Consider the following 17800-nt stretch of genomic DNA (forward strand, 5'->3'; position numbering starts at 1 on the left):
GTATAGGCCTGTAACAGAAACCGTCCTTTTCTCTCTGATCTTTGCTCTGGCAATGTGGAGCCTAAGAAAAATTTCATTAGGGAGCAGCCCTTCTTGTGAACTTTTGCACAGATCTGCTACAAGTCATTTGTATAAATCAGCGGGTAGACGTGTGTTATTGTAATATGGCAGAACTGACCAAGTTCCTCCTCTTCTGATGTGTTGTTTTTGTTTTTTTTTTTTCTCTTTCTCTCTCTCTTTCTCTCTGTTTTTCCCATATCTCTCCAATTTTTACATGAAGCTTTCTCTCAAGCTGGTAAGCACAATTGTTCCATGCATGTCCTGAGTCTAATCAGGTTTTCCGGCGTGTCTTTTATGAATGCTATGCCATGCACAACATGTCTTCAAAGTTAACTTGGTTTGTGTTTCTCTTACGTGTGCTTTTGTTGGTGTTTCCTTATTAGACTTCTTGGATACAAAGGTCCAGAATCTAATAGAGGTGATCTTAATCTTTTCAAGTTGCTAAGAAAATTAACACTTAACTCACAACTTGATGTTATTACTGGGGCCTTAAGAGGAGGACAAATATTAATAAAGTGTCTATACAAATATGAATGTAAAGGCCGGGTGCAGTAGCTTACGCCTATAATCCTAGCACTGTGGGAGGCCAAGGCAGGTGGATTGCCTAAGCTCAGGAGGTCGAGACCAGCCCGGGCAACACAGTGAAACCCCATCTATACATACAAAAAATTAGCCGGGCGTGGCAGCGTGCACCTGTAGTCCCAGCTACTCGGGAGGCCGGGGCAGAGAACTGCTTGAACCCGGGAGGTGAAGGGTGCAGTGAGCTGAGATTGCAACACTGGACTCTAGCCTGGGTGACAGAGCAAGACTCCTTCTCCAAATATATATATATATATGTAAATATTAAATCTTGGGGGGTGTCTGTTGGATCATTTTGATATAAAAGTAAATTTAACAGTTGAAAAATGTTCCTATTTGAGAACCATAGAAGTAGATGAAAATATCTGGGAGCCTGAAGGAGCCGTGCAGGAATGATCCCAGCCGGCAGCGGCTACCCAGGTTTGAGGCCACCTGTGGGAATGGAAGACTGTGGAATCTTTATGGCGCGACGTAGATATGTTGGTGCCTTGTGCATAGCTGATTCAAGAGGCCACAAGATGATTTCGTGGACAGTGAAAAGAGCCTCCTAAGCCTTTTTAGAATTATTCACTCAGTGTTTTGTGTCGTTTCTACTTAATTGTATATGCCTAGTCAACAGTCAAACTAATCATTAAATTTATTAAAAGTAACTAACATAACCTATAACTATACTTCAAATATGTATAATAGTTTCATAGTCTTCTCAAATTCCACAGCTAAGAATATCCTAGGCCGGGCGCGGTGGCTCAAGCCTGTAATCCCAGCACTTTGGGAGGCCGAGACGGGCGGATCACGAGGTCAGGAGATCGAGACTATCCTGGCTAACACGGTGAAACCCTGTCTCTACTAAAAAACACAAAAAACTAGCCAGGCGAGGTGGCGGGCGCCTGTAGTCCCAGCTACTTGGGAGGCTGAGGCAGGAGAATGGCGTGAACCTGGGAGGCGGAGCTTGCAGTGAGCTGAGATCCAGCCACTGCACACCAGCCTGGGTGACAGAGCGAGACTCCATCTCAAAAAAAAAAAAAAAAAAAAAGGAATATCCTAAAATAATGGACAGTGATCAACTGTGACAATTCAACTAGGAATAAGATCAGCACTATAAGCACACTATCGATAACCTAGGATAGTATTTTATGATAGTATTTTATTTATATATATATTTATATATATATAGACGTATGTATGTATATACATAATTTTTTTAACACGACTCAGTATCTGGTAATGAATCCAACCCTAAAAAAAAAAGAATATTTTATTAAATTAAACATTTCGTAGGCTGTGAAATAAAATCCTGAGAAGAGTCTTTGATTAAGGTCTCTACATGAAGGAAAGAGATCTAGACACTTAAATGAACTACAAGTTTATCCGCAGTATGAACTTGGGAAAAACTGGATCTGTTGACTAGGAGGCCTTCTCAGCTGCGAGGGTTTCCTTATTTCCCATTGTTTTTCTGGGTGCTAGCAGCAAAAGGTAATATTTTTAGGCAGTCTTTCTGTTTGAAACACAAAGTATTTTACCAACTTGGTATTGAATTGTTGCTTTATACCATTACTTTGAAGGCAGCAAAGAAGTGAAGTGCTGGCTGGGCATGGTGGTTCATGCCTGGAATCCCAGTGCTTTGGAAGGCTGAGGCAGGAGGATTGCCTGAGCCCAGGGGTTCAAGGTTGCAGTGAGCTATCACTGCGCCACTGCACTCCAGCCTGGGTGACAGAGTGAAACCATGTCTCAAAAAAAAAAAAAAAAAAAAAGACAAAAGAAAAAAGATGTGGTACCAGGTGTGGTGGCTCACGCCTGTAATATCTGCACTTTGGGAGGTGGGGACAGGCAGATCACTTGAGCCCAGGAGTTCTAGACCAGCCTGGGCATCATGGTGAAACCTGACTCTACAAAATAATACAAAAATTAGCCGGGCATGGTGGTCTGTGCCTGTGATCCCAGCTATACCGGAGGCTGAGGCAGGAGGATTGATTGAGCCCAGGAGGTCGAGGCTGCTCCAGCCTTGGGTAATAGAATGAAACCTTGTCTCAAAAAAAAACTATAAAACAAAACAAAACAAAAAACCCAAAATCTGAAGAGGTAGTATTACACAGAGCTTGTGCTATTTTGGGGTGGGGGGAAGCTGTCAATAAGCAGGGGTTTGATTTTTTTTTCTTTCAGGAGACCAAGAGTCTCACTCTGTACCCTAGGCTGGAGTGCAGTGGCGCGATCTCGGCTCACTGCAACCTCCACCTCCTGGGTTCAAGGGATTCTTATGCCTCAGCCTCCCGAGTTGCTGGGATTATAGGGGCGTGCCACCACACCTGGCTAATTTTTGTATTTTTAGTAGAGATGGGATTTTGCCATGTTGGCCAGGCTGATCTTGAGCTCCTAACCTCAGGTGATCCGCCCACCTCAGCCCCCCAAAGGGCTGGGATTACATGCGTGAGCCACCGGGCCTGGCCAAGTTTGATTTTATTAGTACATAGAACAAGGTTATCTTACAGAACTCCAGATACTTAAAACATAGGTAGATGTATATGACCCTCTCTTCCCATACCAACTCCACCTGTTATGGCCTGTCTTTGTTGTTTTCTTATCTATTTATAAGTCATCAGTACAGTGTGTTTTACTGATGGATTTCTCTGCACCTGTTTATACACCTGCACAGAGGCCAAAGCTGTTGTCTGATATGGTAGCCACTTAACACATGATGGCAAGTGCCTGTAATCCCAGCTACTCGGGAGGCTTCAGTAGCTGGGATTACAGGCACTTGCCATCATGCCCGGCTAATTTTTGTATTTTTGTAGAGACAGGGTTTCACCATGTTGTCCAGGCTGGTCTTGAAATCCTGACCTCAGGTGATCCGCCCACCTCGGCCTCCCAAAGTGCTGGGATTACAGGTGTAAGCCACCACACCCAGCTACTATTGAGTTTTAATTAATTAAAACTAAATAAATTTTAAAAAATTCAGTTCCACAATTTCACCAGCCACATTTCAAATGCTTCACAGCCACACATGGCTTCTGTGTTGGACAGCACGGCCATAGAACATTGCCATCACTGTAGAAAGTTCTGTTGAACTCACAGCACATAGCAAGGCTCAGCACATATTAACGAGGTGAACTTTGACCACTTCTCAGATTTCCTGACTTCTTTTTTGTTTTTTTGAGATGGAGTTTCACTCTTGTTGCCCAGGGTGGAGTGTACAGTGGCTCAATCTTGGCTCACCACAACCTCCACCTCCCGGGTTCAAGCGATTCTCCTGCCTCAGCCTCCCGAGTAGCGGGGATTACAGATGGGCGCCACCACGCTTGGCTAATTTTGTATTTTTAGTAGAGACGGGGTTTTTCCATGTTGGCCAGGCTGGTCTCGAACTCCTGACCTCAGGTGATCCACCCGCCTTGGCCTCCCAAAGTGCTGAGATTACAGACATGAGCCACCACGCCTGGCCTAGATTTCCTGATTTCTGAAGCAGTGTATCTTAACATTGTGTTTTGCCGTATTCCAGCTTTTAAAAAATTCTCAGTTCTAGAAAACATGCTTGCTTGATAAAACTCAAACCGTTTTTCCTCTGCTGTTCCACCATGCCAATCAACACAGAAGATTTCTATGACCAAATATATCAGTGTTTCCCTTATATATCAAGCAGCAGACACTGGCTGGGTGTCCTCTAATTCAATTCCATTCTGATGCTATCTACCTGGAGATAGTGGCCGATCCTGGGGTTGAGGGCTCAGTCCTGCAGGACTGCCCCCTCCTTCCCACCAGTCGCAAGTCCAGGCTTCCGGAACTCCTGATGGACTAGCTTCAAGTTGGGGTTTGACCCCCTCTTTGGGTTCAATTAATTTGCAGGGGCAGCTCACACTCAGGAAAATGCTTACATTTACTGGTCTGTTTTTGGTTTTTTGTTTGTTTGTTTGTTTTTTGAGACGGAGTCTCACCTGTCGCCCAGGCTGGAGTGCAATGGCGTGATCTTGGCTCACCACAACCTCCACCTCCCAGGTTCAAGCGATTCTCCTGCTTCAGCCTCCCAAGTAGCTGGGACTACAGGCGTGTGCCACCACACCTGGCTAATTTGTTGTGTCTTTAGTCGAGACGGGGGTTTCTCCATGTTGGTCAGGCTGGTCTCGAACTCCTGACCTCGTGATCTGCCTGCCTCAGCCTCCCAAAGTGCTGGGATTACAGGCATGAGCCACGGTGCCTGGCCACCACATTTACTGGTTTATTTCAAAGGGTATTACAAAAGATGCAGATGAAGAGATGCTTAGGGCGAGGTATGGGGGAGGGGGCACAGAGCCTCCATGCCCTCCCTGGGCAGCCAGTCTCTAGGAATCTCCCCAAAAACCCTGTCGTCTTGGTCCTTTTATGAGACTTCATCAGATAGACATGACTGAAGCATGGACAACCTTGTTGAAATCAGATTGGTCAGAAAGGGCCTGATCGCATCCTCATAGATAGGGTAGGGACGCCCAGCAGGGCCTGTCTGTACAGATTCTTCTTGGCCTCCCTGTGCAGCCTTCCTTCCTCCAGGGTATGGGGCAGGATCCTCTTGAATGAGGATCCCATGGCCACAATCAGAATCCTGCCTTGGGCAGGTGAAAGAAGGGCACGCGGAGGTCAGAGAGATTGATTCTGTTTTCTGAGGTGGAAGGTACGCTGATGTTTTAACAAAAGACCGTAGCAAGAGGCCGGGTGTGGTGGCTCACGCCTGTAATCCCAGGACTTTGGGAGGCCGAGATGGGCGGATCGCCTGAGGTCAGGAGTTCGAGACCAGCCTGACCAACATGGTGAAATCCATAATCCATAATAATCCAGTTTTCAAATTTGTAGCGGAAATATTGTAGCGCCATAGTATATGGAAAACAAGTCTTTTGTTGTTGTTGTTGTATTAAAGGTTAGTTTTGTTTCATCTTAGATTCAGAGTCAAATTAAACTTCTTTGGTTTGCTGTTAGGAATAGTCACTTCTATTCTGGTTTCACTCAACTCTTATCTCTAACACAAACACACATACACACACACATTAGAGGGTCAGTGTGTCTGACGGGTGTGTCTTTGAGAACATTCGCTGAAAGTTCTTTGCGTGGCCTTTTGTGGTCAACTATTTGCTGAATCACACAGTTCCCAGCACATCACCCTGGCATTTTATCTTAATCAGCATAGGAACCCAGTCACATGCCCCCATGTAAGCTGCTTGGCAAATGCAACTTGCTTCTGGAATTACATTAACTGGGTCCCTTCTTTCTACCCTGCCCCAAGCCTGTCTTGTCCTTGTTTCAAAAGAATTGAGGGTTTAAAGTAAAATCTCTTTTCTAAATGCCCTGGCTTATCCCTGGTTATTTGAAGAAATTTCTCTCTCTTCTCTCTCTCTCTCTCTTTTTTTTTTTTTTTTGAGACGGAGTCTCGCTCTGTCGCCCAGGCTGGAGTGCAGTGGCCAGATCTCAGCTCACTGCAAGCTCCACCTCCCAGGTTCACGCCATTCTCCTGCCTCAGCCTCCCGAGTAGCTGGGACTACAGGCGCCCGCCACCTTGCCCGGCTAGTTTTTTGTATTTTTTAGTAGAGACGGGGTTTCACCGTGTCAGCCAGGATGGTCTCGATCTCCTGACCTCGTGATCCACCCGTCTCGGCCTCCCAAAGTGCTGGGATTACAGGCTTGAGCCACCGCGCCCGGCTTTTTTTTTTTTTTTTTTTTTTTTGAGATGGAGTCTCGCATTGTTGCCCGGGCTGGAGTGCAGTGGCGCGATCTTGGCTCGCTGCAACCTCTGCCTCCCGGGTTCAAACGATTCTCCTGCCTCAGCCTCCCAAGTAGCTGGGATTATAGGCGCCCGCCACCACGCCCAGCTAATTTTTTGCATTTTTAGTAGAGACGGGGTTTCACTTTGTCGGCCAGGCTGGTCTCAAACTCCTGACCTCGTGATCCACCCACCTCACCTCTCAAAGTGCTGGGATTACAGGCGTAAGCCACCGCGCCCAGCACGAAATTTCTCTCTCTCTATGAACATAGCCTTGCTTAAGTAAAAGCACAGTGTAGCCATAGCTTTCTAACAAGTAAGCATATGTCAAAGCCTGAAACTGTTGATACTTTCTCCTTAAAGCACACGCACAGAGTAAAGAGAGCAGTTGCTTTTGAAAAGGGAATCAAGATATCAAAATACAGTTCTTCTGACAGATTAAAAACCACGGAGATGAGTTTCATACACTGTGGAAAATTGATTTTTGAGGTCAGGGAGGGCATTCTCTCTGAACTCTGAGAGGCTTCCTAAAGGTGCCTAAAAGAAGTCACTATTCTGGGCGCGGCAGCTCACGTCTGTAATCCCAGCACTCTGGGAGGCCAAGGTGGGCGGATCACCTGAAGTCAAGAGTTAGAGATGTGGAAAATTAGCCAGGCATGGTGGCGCGTGCCTGTAGTCCCAGCTACTCAGGAGGCTGAGGCAGGAGAATCACTTGAACCCGGGTGGCAGAGGTTGCAGTGAGCTGAGATCACGCCACTGCACTCCAGCCTGGGCAACAGAGTGAAACTCTGTCTCAAGGAAAAAAAAAAATGTTCAGAGGCAGCAGAGGGAAGCGTGCATGGGGTGTGGGGAAGAGAGATTTTTTTTTTTTAATGTTCTTTTTCACCCACACTCTCTGAGGAATGTGATGTCCCATCTGTCACTTTACAGGGATGGAGACTTTTGGCCTCAGCCTGTGTGAAGAGACAGGCAGGAATACTCACGCTAGGGAAAAGGTGGCAGCTAGGCGTGCAGTGGTCGGTGGGGTTTATATTAAGGAAACATAAATTTCATTAACACTTCAGTGTTGCCACTGACATTGATGGTAACACTTGGTAGGAAAATGAAGAAGACTATCTCAAAATGTGTTTTTCATGGATTCTCCCTAGAGTCAGAAGTATCTCTTCCTCTCCTTTCCTGTAGCGTGGCTCACTGCTTTTTCTGGGGCGTTCTGGCCAGTATCCATGGAACTGGGAGTAGTTTATGGGACTTTCGCAGTTTGCATGCATTGATTTTTGCATCTCGGCTGGGTGTAGTGGGAAAGAGCTTAATCTGTTTCATGAAGCCACATGCAGACGTCTGCACCCCCCATGGCTGCAGACTTTGCTTACAGCCTTCTTTCAAGGAAAGTCTGGGGCTTTCTGGTTTCTCATTTATATTTGTGTCTGCAGGGTGCAACACCGGAGGATTTCAGCAACCTCCCACCTGAACAAAGAAGGAAAAAGCTGCAGCAGAAAGTCGATGAGTTAAGTAAAGAAATTCAAAAGGAGATGGATCAAAGGTATAGTGCATCAATATGACTTATTAAGAATTCAAGGCTGGGCGCAGTGGCTCACAACCTGTAATCCCAGCACTTTGGGAGGCTGAGGTGGGTGGATCACCTGAGGTCAGGAGTTCAAGACCAGCCTAGCCAACATGGTGAAACCCCGTCTCTACTAAAAATATAAAAACTAGTCGGGTGTGGTGGCGTGCGTCTGTAGTTCCAGTTACTCAGGAGGCTGAGGCAGAAGAATCGCTTGAACCCAGGAGGCAGAGGTTGCATTGAGCCAAGATCATGCCATTGCACTCCAGCCTGGGCAACAGAGCAAGACTCTGTCTCAAAAAAATAAAAATAAAAAATAATTTAAAATAAAATAAAAATTAAAAGAAAAGAAATTCAAATTCAGGCTGGGCATGGTGGCTTACGCCTGTAATCCCAGCACTTTGGGAGGCTGAGGCAGGAAGATTGCTTGAGCCCTGGAGTTCAAGACCAGCCCAGGCAACATAGCAAAACCCCTAAAAAAAAAAAAAGGAAAAAAAACTAGCCAGGCACGATGGTGTGCACCTGTAGTCCCAGCTATTTAGGAGGCTGAAGTGGGAGGAACACCTGAGCCCAGGAGGGCCTGGCTGCAGTAAGCCATGATCATGCCACTCCACTCCAGCCTAGGCAACAGAGTGAGGCCCTATGTCAAAAAAAAAAAAAAGGGAGAGACCAGCCTGGGCAATATGGAGAAACCCCGTCTCTACTAAAAATATAAAATTAGCTGGGCATGGTGGTGCGTGTCTGTAATTCCAGCTACTTGGGAGGATGAGGCAGGAGAGTCGCTTGAACCCAAGAGGTGGAGGTTGCGGTGAGCCAAGATTGTGCCACTATATTCCAGCCTGGGCAACAAGAGCAAAACTCCGTTTCCAAAAAAAAAAAAAAAAGAAATATGCCTTTAAATAAGCCACAAACTAAACAAAAAATCATAGTAGATATTAGAAAGTATATGAAATAGAATTGAACTTTAACATACATTCTATATATAGTTTGTGGGATGTCATTAAAGCCATGCTTATAAAGAGATTTATTGTTCTGAATGCATATGAAAAACAGAGAGGTAAAAATCAGTGAGCCTTAGCTCACTTAGATCCTCACTTAGGATCTATCTCAAGACGTTAGAAAAAGAACAGCAAATTAAGCCCAAAGGAAATAGAAGCACTGGGCATGGTGGCTCACACCTGGAATCCCAGCACTTTGAGAGACTGAGGTGGGTGGATCATCTGAGGTCAGGAGTTCAAGACCAGCCTGGCCAACATGCCAAAACCCTGTCTCTACTAAAAATACAAAAATTAGCTGGGTGTGATGGGTCACCTGTAGTCCCAGCTACTCAGGAGGCTGAGGCAGGAGAATCGCTTGAACCCAGGAGGCAGAGGGTGCAGTGAGCCGAGATCATGCCACTGCACTCCAGCCTGGGCAACAGAGTGACACTCTATCTCAAAAATAATAAAAAACAAATAAAATATACAATTCAACAGATCCAAAAGTTGGTTCCTTAAAAAGATCCATAAAGTTGATAAACGTGTGGAGAGATTGATTAGGAAAGACTGGGAGGAGAAGACCTGAAGATAATGGATATAGACAATTCTGTTGAGGACTTTTGCTAAGAAATAGGGAGGCAGCGGGAGGGGTGGGCCGTAAACTCAAGAGAGGGGTTTCAGAAAGGACATCATAAGGATGGACCACATTACACTTGGCTTGTAATGTTTGTTATTTGTTAAATAAATGTTTAAACATTTTTAAGAACAAACATGTAACATTATTTTTAAATGTTTATTTAAAAATTATTTATAAACATTATTTTTAAATGTTCACTTATTTAAATATATATTTATTTAACAAATATTCATCGAGCATCTACTCCGTGCCAGGGGTGGCCTTGACGCTCAGGATCCATCAAGTTAACAGCGTAACTTGAGCTCATAGAGCTTCCTCCAAGAGCTTCCATTGTAACAGGAGGAGAGAGTGAACAATAAGCATAATAATAATGAATGATGCATGCTGTGGGAAAGAAGGCAGGAAGGAAGTAAGGAAGATAGGAAGGAAGAGAGGAAAGAAACAAGATAAGGCGGCTGGAAGTGCAGGTGGGTCTCAGCCTCTTAGGTGGAGGGTGGTGAGGACTTGCGGAAGCTCTCTTCCTGTTATTTCTGTATTTTTAGTTAAACTATTTCTCATGACTTAGAATGTATCTTTTGGCTTGTCTGTCGGCCTTGTATCGTATTGTATGGCCTGCTTTGGATTTTCATTTGCCGACACTCATCAAAGTTGGCTCCTTCACCCTGGCAGTCATTTGCTCTCCCCTGGTAGTCATTTGCCTACCAAAAGTGCCCAGAAACAAGGGTAAAAATAGTAGAGCTCTTTGATCTTCAACCCAAACCTACCCCCAACTTCTCTAGGGATGCCTACCCAGGCTACCATGGGCTGCTTCCAAACATGATTTCAGGAAGGATGTGGGATCCACAGTGTATAGCCATAAGGCTGTGTTGCTTACCTGTCGTGGATACCAACTATGGATTCAGTTTCTTAACAGTGGAAATGGGTGTGTTAACATTTCCAAAGCAATTAACTGTGCTTCTTCGTCAGGTGAGCACATTGCAGCCCGTGAGACCCAGGATGCCAGCTGTAGCTTTGGTTTGCATGAAGAATGCACACGTAGAAATACTTGGGGGTTTTTTTGTTTGTTTGTTTGTTTTTTGAGATGGAGTCTTGCTCTGTTGCCCAGGCTGGAGTGCAGTGGTATGATCTTGGCTCACTGCAGCCTCCACCTCCTGGGTTCAAGTGATTCTCCTGCCTCAGCCTCCCAAGTAGCTGGGATTAAGGGGACATGCCACCACTCCTGGCTAATTTTTGTATTTTTAGTAGAGACGGGGTTTTACCATGTTGGAAATACTTGGGTTTTGAAGCCAGATTCGGTGGCTCACGCCTGTAATCCCAGCACTTTGGGAGGCCAAGGCAGGTGGATTGCTTGAGGCCAGGAGTTCAAGACCAGCCTGGGCAACATGGCAAAACGCAGTCTCTACCAAAAATACAAAAATTAGCCAGTCTCATAGCCTGGTCTCAAAAATAAATAAATAAATAAAAATTTTTTAAAATTATTGGGTTTTGTTTTTCTTTTTTGTGTGTATGTGGCAAAGGGAAGAACAGGATTCATTTGTGCTTCTCATTTACCGGGGACAATAAGGAGATAACCATTCAGAGAAGGGAACTGAAATTTAAAAATCAGCTTCTGTATTTATAGCCCTTAGTAGCAGAATTCCTATAGAGAATTTTCAGAATGGAAGCTGGCCCAATAGTCCCTTATAATCCGTACTCTAATCTTCCCACGTTTCCATTCATATAGTTTTCCAAGTGGTAGAATATTGGCTGATAAGAGTAACCTTTGCCAGGCGCGGTAGCTCACGCCTATAATCCCAGCACTTTAGGAGGCCGAGGCAGGCAGATCACCTGAGGTCAGGAGTTCAAGACCAGCCTGGCCAATGTGGCAAAACCCCAACTCTACTAAAACTACAAAAATTAGGTGGGCATGGTGGCATACACCTGTAATCCCAGCTATTCTGGAGGCTGAGGCAGCAAGAATTGCTTCAACTCCAGAGGTGAAGGTTGTAGTGAGCCGAGATCACACCGTTGCACTCCAGCCTGAGTGATAAGAGTGAAACTCCGTCTCAAAAAAAAAAAAAAAAAAAGGAATAACCTTTACAGTTTTCTACTCATTCTTTCTTTCAGAGATGCCATAACAAAAATGAAAGATGTCTACCTAAAGAATCCTCAGATGGGAGACCCAGCCAGTTTGGATCACAAATTAGCAGAAGTCAGCCAAAATATAGAGAAACTGCGACTAGAGACCCAGAAATTTGAGGTATGAAACTTCTGTCGCGGAAAGCTTTGTTGGAAACGAAGAATAGGTGTTCCTCGGTGTAGAATGGCGTGGGGCCCTGACGGTCCTCTCACTGGGAGGGACACAATGGGAACAGCAGGCTGTTTCATGAGTTACGGTCAAAGGAAAACTACAGCTTCGCCGCTGAACATTCTGCTTCTCATCCTAGCCTATCTTAATCGTGTCTGTAAAACCTGACAGTGTTTAACGTTGTATTTGTATACAGTGGGGGGTTGGCGGGGTTGTTTGTTTTTTTAATTTTAGAGATAGGATTTTGCTCTGTTGCCCAGGCTGGGGTACAGTGGCATGATTATAGCTCACTGCAGCCTTGACCTCCTTGGCTCAGCCTCTGAGGAGCTGAGATTACACATGCCACCATACCTGGCTAAGTTTTATTTTTTAATTTTTTATTTGTTTTAGAGTCGGGGTCTTGCTCTGTTGCACAGACTGGTCTTGAACTCCTGGCCTTAAGCCATCCTCCCACCTTAGCCTCCCAAAGTGCTGGGATTACAGCTGTGAGCCACTGTGCCCGGCCAGTATTTTTTGTACTTTAAGTTATTCTGCTTCATCTCATGATAATAAAATTGGGAGTATAGAGCGATCCATTATCCCAGTGAATCAAAAAAGCAATGAAAAAAAATTCCCTGAAATATACAATTGTTCTTTCAGCGGGCCCATTATGGAAAGGGTGTGTGTGTGTGAGAACCAGCAGGAAACACAAATGAGAAACAAGCAGGAAACATAAATAATAAAAGTTGGAGGGAGGGAGAGGAGCACTCAAAAGCTGTCAACAAAAGCCTCCTGAACCCACTCTCTACACCACATTTAAAGACTACAGAGCGTGGAAAAATACATTAGCAACCGATTCTACCAATCAGAATAGATTGTTTCCAGCAATGAAAGGTTAACTATGGCTTTTTTCATTCTGTTTTTTTGAGATGAAGTCTCGCCCTGTTGCCCAGGCTGGAGTGTAGTAGCGTGATCTCAGCTCACTGTGACCTACATTTCCCAGGTTCAAGTGATTCTCCTGCCTCAGCCTTCTGAGTAGCTGGGACTACAGGTGTGCACCACCACACCCGGCTAATTTTTGTATTTTTAGTAGAGACGGGGTTTTTGCCATGTTGGCCAGGCTGGTCTCGAACTCCTGACCTCAGACGATCCACCCACCTTGGCTTCCCAAAGTGCTGGGATTACAGGCATGAGCCACCGTGCCCGGCCAGCTTTTTTCATTGTTTTCAGAATCCATCAGTAATGTTCATTTGAGCATTTAGAACTTAGAACAGTCCTTTTCTGATTTTTTTTTTTTTTTTGAGACAGAGTCTTGCTCTGTCACCCAAGCTGGAGTGTAGTGGTGCAATCTCAGCTCACTGCACCATCTACCTCCTGAGTTCCAGTGATTCTCGTGCCTCAGCTTCCCTAGTAGCTGGGACTACAGGCATGTGCCACCACACCCAGCTAATTTTTGTATTTGTAGTAGAGACAGGGTTTCACCATGTTGGCCAGGCTGGTCTCAAACTCCTGACCTCAAGTGATTCACCTGCCTCAGCCTCCCAAAGTGCTGGGATTACAGGCGTGAGCCACCGTGCCCAGCCTTCTGATCATTTTTATTCCTTTGACTTCTTTATACCGTTTCCAGTGTTGCTGAAGATCATTTTATCTACTTTAATTTTTAAGTACAAGTTTCATTTCTATTAAAAAAAAAAAAAGTTACACTCCTAAAAAATGGGAAGTGTGACTTTCAAACTGAGTCACTGCTTAAGCATGGCTGTGTCCTCGGGTATCGCATGGTGACCTCATGGTCAAAAGGAAACTAGAAGTGACTTATCCAAGATTGCACTGCTGCTTAAAAGCCCAAGGGGGCCGGGCGCGGTGGCTCAAGCCTGTAATCCCAGCACTTTGGGAGGCCGAGACGGGCGGATCACGAGGTCGGGAGATCGAGACCATCCTGGCTAACACGGTGAAACCCCGTCTCTACTAAAAAGTACAAAAAACTAGCCGGGCGAGATGGCGGGCGCCTGTAGTCCCAGCTACTCGGGAGGCTGAGGCAGGAGAATGGCGTGAACCCGGGAGGCGGAGCTTGCAGTGAGCTGAGATCCGGCCACTGCACTCCAGCCTGGGCGACAGAGTGAGACTCCGTCTCAAAAAAAACAAAAAACGAAAAACAAAAAAAAAAACAAAAAAAAACAAAAAGCCCAAGGGGACAGCGTAGTCCAGTGTGCTTTCTGCCTCGTCGTGGGCAACCACATAAATATGACTTTGTTTCTATGTCTCCAACTTTGGGTGAAATGGAAGCAGCCGCCCTTGAGTACATTTAAACAGTCGAATGCAGAACACGTGGCCATTCCGCCCCGGTGCGGACTTTCTCACATTGGGTTAAATGGCCAAGAGCAGCCCCTGAGTTTGGGACCTTAGGACGCTCTGGGCTGGCCCTCAGATGGCCTTAGGGTGGAGTCTCTCATTGCTTTTGTCTCCAGGCCTGGCTGGCTGAGGTTGAAGGCCGGCTCCCAGCACGCAGCGAGCAGGCGCGCCGGCAGAGCGGACTGTACGACAGCCAGAACCCGCCCACGGTCAACAACTGCGCCCAGGACCGCGAGAGGTACAGTATCTGCACAGCGCCTGCCTCTGGCAAGGGAGCCTGTTGGCTTTGTATTTATTTCTAAATTTCGGAATCTGGAATGAGCATAAGGCACTTGTTCAATGCCAAAATGTCTGTTACAATTGACCTGTCACTTTTCCCCATTGCCACATGGGGTGTGGGATCTGAGCCTGCGGATGATTTACCGCAGTCTCAGTTGCAGCACTCGCTGAGGGGCGGGGGTTGCAAGCGCTCTTCAGTCACAGGGACTCAACCTGAGTCCTCCCTGGGGTCAGTCGCTTTAGTTGCTTTGTGTTTTCCTTTCTTGAGCAGCCCAGATGGCAGTTACACAGAGGAGCAGAGTCAGGAGAGTGAGGTGAAGGTGCTGGCCACGGATTTTGACGACGAGTTTGATGATGAGGAGCCCCTCCCTGCCATAGGGACATGCAAAGCTCTCTACACGTTTGAAGGTGACATTTCGTGTCCGCTGGATTCCCTTGCCTTTTAAAAACCGTAATAGCTGAGTCACTCTTCTTTCACCCTTCCTTCCTTCCTTCCTTCCCTCCTTCCTTCCTTCCCTCCCTCTTTCCTTCCCTCCCTCTTTCCTTCCCTCCCTCTTTCCTTCCCTCCTTCCTTCCTTCCCTCTCTCTTTCCTTCCCTCCCTCCTTCCTTCCCTCCCTCCTTCCTTCCTTTCTTCCCTCCCTCCTTCCTTCCTTCCTTCACTCCCTCCTTCCTTCCTTCCCTCCCTCCTTCCTTCCTTCCCTCCTTCCTTCCTTCCCTCCTTTCCTTCCCTCCCTCCTTCCTTCCTTCCCTCCCTCCTTCCTTCCTTCCCTCCCTCCTTCCTTCCTTCCTTCCCTCCCTCCCTCCTTCCTTCCCTCCTTCCTTCCTTCCCTCCCTCTTTCCTTCCTTCCCTCCTTCCTTCCTTCCCTACCTCCCTCCTTCCTTCCTTCCCTCCTTCCTTCCTTCCCTCCCTCCCTCCTTCTTTCCTTCCTTCCCTCCTTCCTTTCCTCTCTCCTTCCTTCCTTCCTTCCCTCCCTCCCTCCTTCCTTCCCTCCTTCCTTCCTTCCCTCCCTCTTTCCTTCCTTCCCTCCTTCCTTCCTTCCCTCCTTCCTTCCTTCCCTACCTCCCTCCTTCCTTCCTTCCCTCCTTCCTTCCTTCCCTCCCTCCCTCCTTCTTTCCTTCCTTCCCTCCTTCCTTCCCTCTCTCCTTCCTTCCTTCCTTCCCTCCCTCCCTCCTTCCTTCCCTCCTTCCTTCCTTCCCTCCCTCTTTCCTTCCTTCCCTCCTTCCTTCCTTCCCTACCTCCCTCCTTCCTTCCTTCCCTCCTTCCTTCCTTCCCTCCCTCCCTCCTTCTTTCCTTCCTTCCCTCCTTCCTTCCCTCTCTCCTTCCTTCCTTCCTTCCCTCCCTCCCTCCTTCCTTCCCTCCTTCCTTCCTTCCCTCCCTCTTTCCTTCCTTCCCTCCTTCCTTCCTTCCCTACCTCCCTCCTTCCTTCCTTCCCTCCTTCCTTCCTTCCCTCCCTCCCTCCTTCTTTCCTTCCTTCCCTCCTTCCTTCCTTCCTTTCCTCCCTCCTTCCTTCCCTCCTTCCTTCCTTCCCTCCCCCCTTCCTTCCTGCCCTCCCTCCTTCCTTCCCTCCTTCCTTCCCTCCTTCCTTCCTTCCTTCCCTCTTTCCTTCCTTCCTTCCCTCCTTCCTTCCTTCCTTCCCTCCCTCCTTCCCTCCCTCCCTCCTTTCCTCCCTCCCTCCTTCCCTCCCTCCCTCTTTCCTTCCTTCCTTCCTTCCTTCCTTCCTTCCTTCCTTCCTTCCTTCCTTCCTTCTTTCCTTCCTTCCTTCCTTCCTCTCTCACTCTCTCTCTCTCTCTCTCTCTCTCTTTCTTTCTTTCTTTTTTGATACAGGGTTTCACTCTCTTATCCAAGCTAGAGTGCAGTGGTGCAATCATGGCTCACTGCAGCCTTGCCCTCCTGGGCTCAAGTGATCCTCCAACCTCAGCCTCCTGAGTAGCTGGGACTATAGGCAAGCACCACCATGTCCAGCTCATTTTTGTACTTTTGTACTTTTTGTACTTTTCAGTAGAGACAGGGTCTTACTATGTTGCCCAGGCTGGTGCTGAACTCCTGGATTCAAGCAGTATTCCCGCCTTAGCCTCCCAAAGTGCTGTGATCACAGGTGTGAGCCACTGTGCCTAGCCACACTCTTCTCTTTCTGTGACCAGAACCTTCTTTAGAAGCCTTCCAGATCTGGCTGGGTGCGGTGGCTCACACCTGTAATCCTAGAACTTTGGGAGGTTAAGGCAGGCAGATCACTTGAGGCCAGGAGTTCAAGACCAGCGTCACCAACATGGTGAAACCCCATCTCTACTAAAAATACAAAAACTAGCCAGGCGTGGTGCCATGTGCCTGTAATCCCAGCTGCTTGGGAGGCTGAGGCAGGAGAATCACTTGAACTGAGGAGGCAAAGTTTGCAGTGAGCTGAGATAGCACCACTGTACTCCAGCCTGGGGGACAGAGCCAGACTCTGTCTCAAAAAAAAAAAAAAAAAAAAAAAAGCAGCAGCAGCCTTCCAGATCTTTCTCTACTATGCTTTTATCCTACTCATGGTATGATTATTATTTGGTTGTATATTTTGACTTTTGGTTCTTGCTTCACTGCAGCGGATGATATGGAGGATGATCATTTCATCCATTCATTTAATATTTAATATCTATAGCGGTCCTGTCTTGTAAAGGCCCGTGAAGAGGGGAGATGCAGGTCGTATAATATGGCACCTGCCTGGAGGGAGATCAGGCAGACACACTTAAGGAGCGAGCAGTGGCTGAGCACAGTGGCTCATGCCTATAATCCCAGCACTTTGGGAGGCTGAGGCGGGTGGATCATGAGGTCAGGAGATCGAGACCATCCTGGCCAACATGGTGAAACCCCATCTCTACTAAAAATACAAAAATTATCTGGGCATGGTAGTGCACGCCTGTAATTCCAGCTACTCGGGAGGCTGAGGCAGGAGAATCACTTGAACCCAGGAGTCAGAGGTTGCAGTGAGCCAAGATCATGCCACTTTATTCCGGCCTGGCAATAGACGAGACTCCCTCTCAAAAAATAAAAATAGGCCGGGCGCGGTGGCTCATGCCTGTAATCCCAGCACTTTGGGAGGCTGAGGCAGGCGGATCACAAGGTCAGGAGATCAAGACCATCCTGGCTAACACGGCGAAACCCCGTCTCTACTAAAAATACAAAAAAAAATTAGCCGGGCGAGGTGGCGGCGCCTGTAGTCCCAGCTACTCGGGAGGCTGAGGCAGGAGAATGGCGTGAACCCGGGAGGCGGAGCTTGCAGTGAGCCGAGATCGCGCCACTGCACTCCAGCCTGGGCGACAGAGCGAGACTCCGTCTCAAAATAAATAAATAAATAAAAATTAAATTAAATTAAAAATAAAGGCGGACAGCTTGCAGTGTTT

The 17800-nt window shown here is 46.9% G+C and overlaps 1 protein-coding gene and 1 long non-coding RNA gene across 51 annotated transcripts in view; one reads left to right on the plus strand and one right to left on the minus strand.

Annotated features, from left to right (window-relative positions):
- The window catches only part of FNBP1 (formin binding protein 1), a 164718-nt gene that overhangs the window by 135675 nt on the left and 11243 nt on the right, over nucleotides 1-17800 (plus strand). For 17 of the 50 annotated variants that reach the window (XR_013405453.1, XM_077967760.1, XM_077967741.1 and 14 more), the window contains 4 exons: nucleotides 7783-7892; nucleotides 11634-11766; nucleotides 14259-14380; nucleotides 14693-14829. Coding sequence is in view for 48 of the 50 variants with exons in the window: in XM_077967760.1 (XP_077823886.1) it covers nucleotides 7783-7892; nucleotides 11634-11766; nucleotides 14259-14380; nucleotides 14693-14829 (502 nt within the window). In the remaining 2 variants the exon portion in view is untranslated. Of the gene's footprint in view, nucleotides 1-280; nucleotides 296-7782; nucleotides 7893-11633; nucleotides 11767-14258; nucleotides 14381-14689; nucleotides 14830-17800 lie in introns of all 50 variants that reach the window. The other 33 variants (XR_013405451.1, XM_015116561.3, XM_015116566.3 and 30 more) reach the window with 3 other exon arrangements.
- LOC144335082 (uncharacterized) lies at nucleotides 13853-16897 on the minus strand. Its single transcript, XR_013405523.1, has 3 exons — nucleotides 16614-16897; nucleotides 15835-16506; nucleotides 13853-15081 (listed from the first exon to the last, which is right to left on the minus strand). It is a non-coding gene; the product is annotated as an uncharacterized LOC144335082 (long non-coding RNA).

Source organism: Macaca mulatta, chromosome 15 (assembly GCF_049350105.2).
Source record: "Macaca mulatta isolate MMU2019108-1 chromosome 15, T2T-MMU8v2.0, whole genome shotgun sequence".
NCBI classification, from domain to species: domain Eukaryota; kingdom Metazoa; phylum Chordata; class Mammalia; order Primates; family Cercopithecidae; genus Macaca; species Macaca mulatta.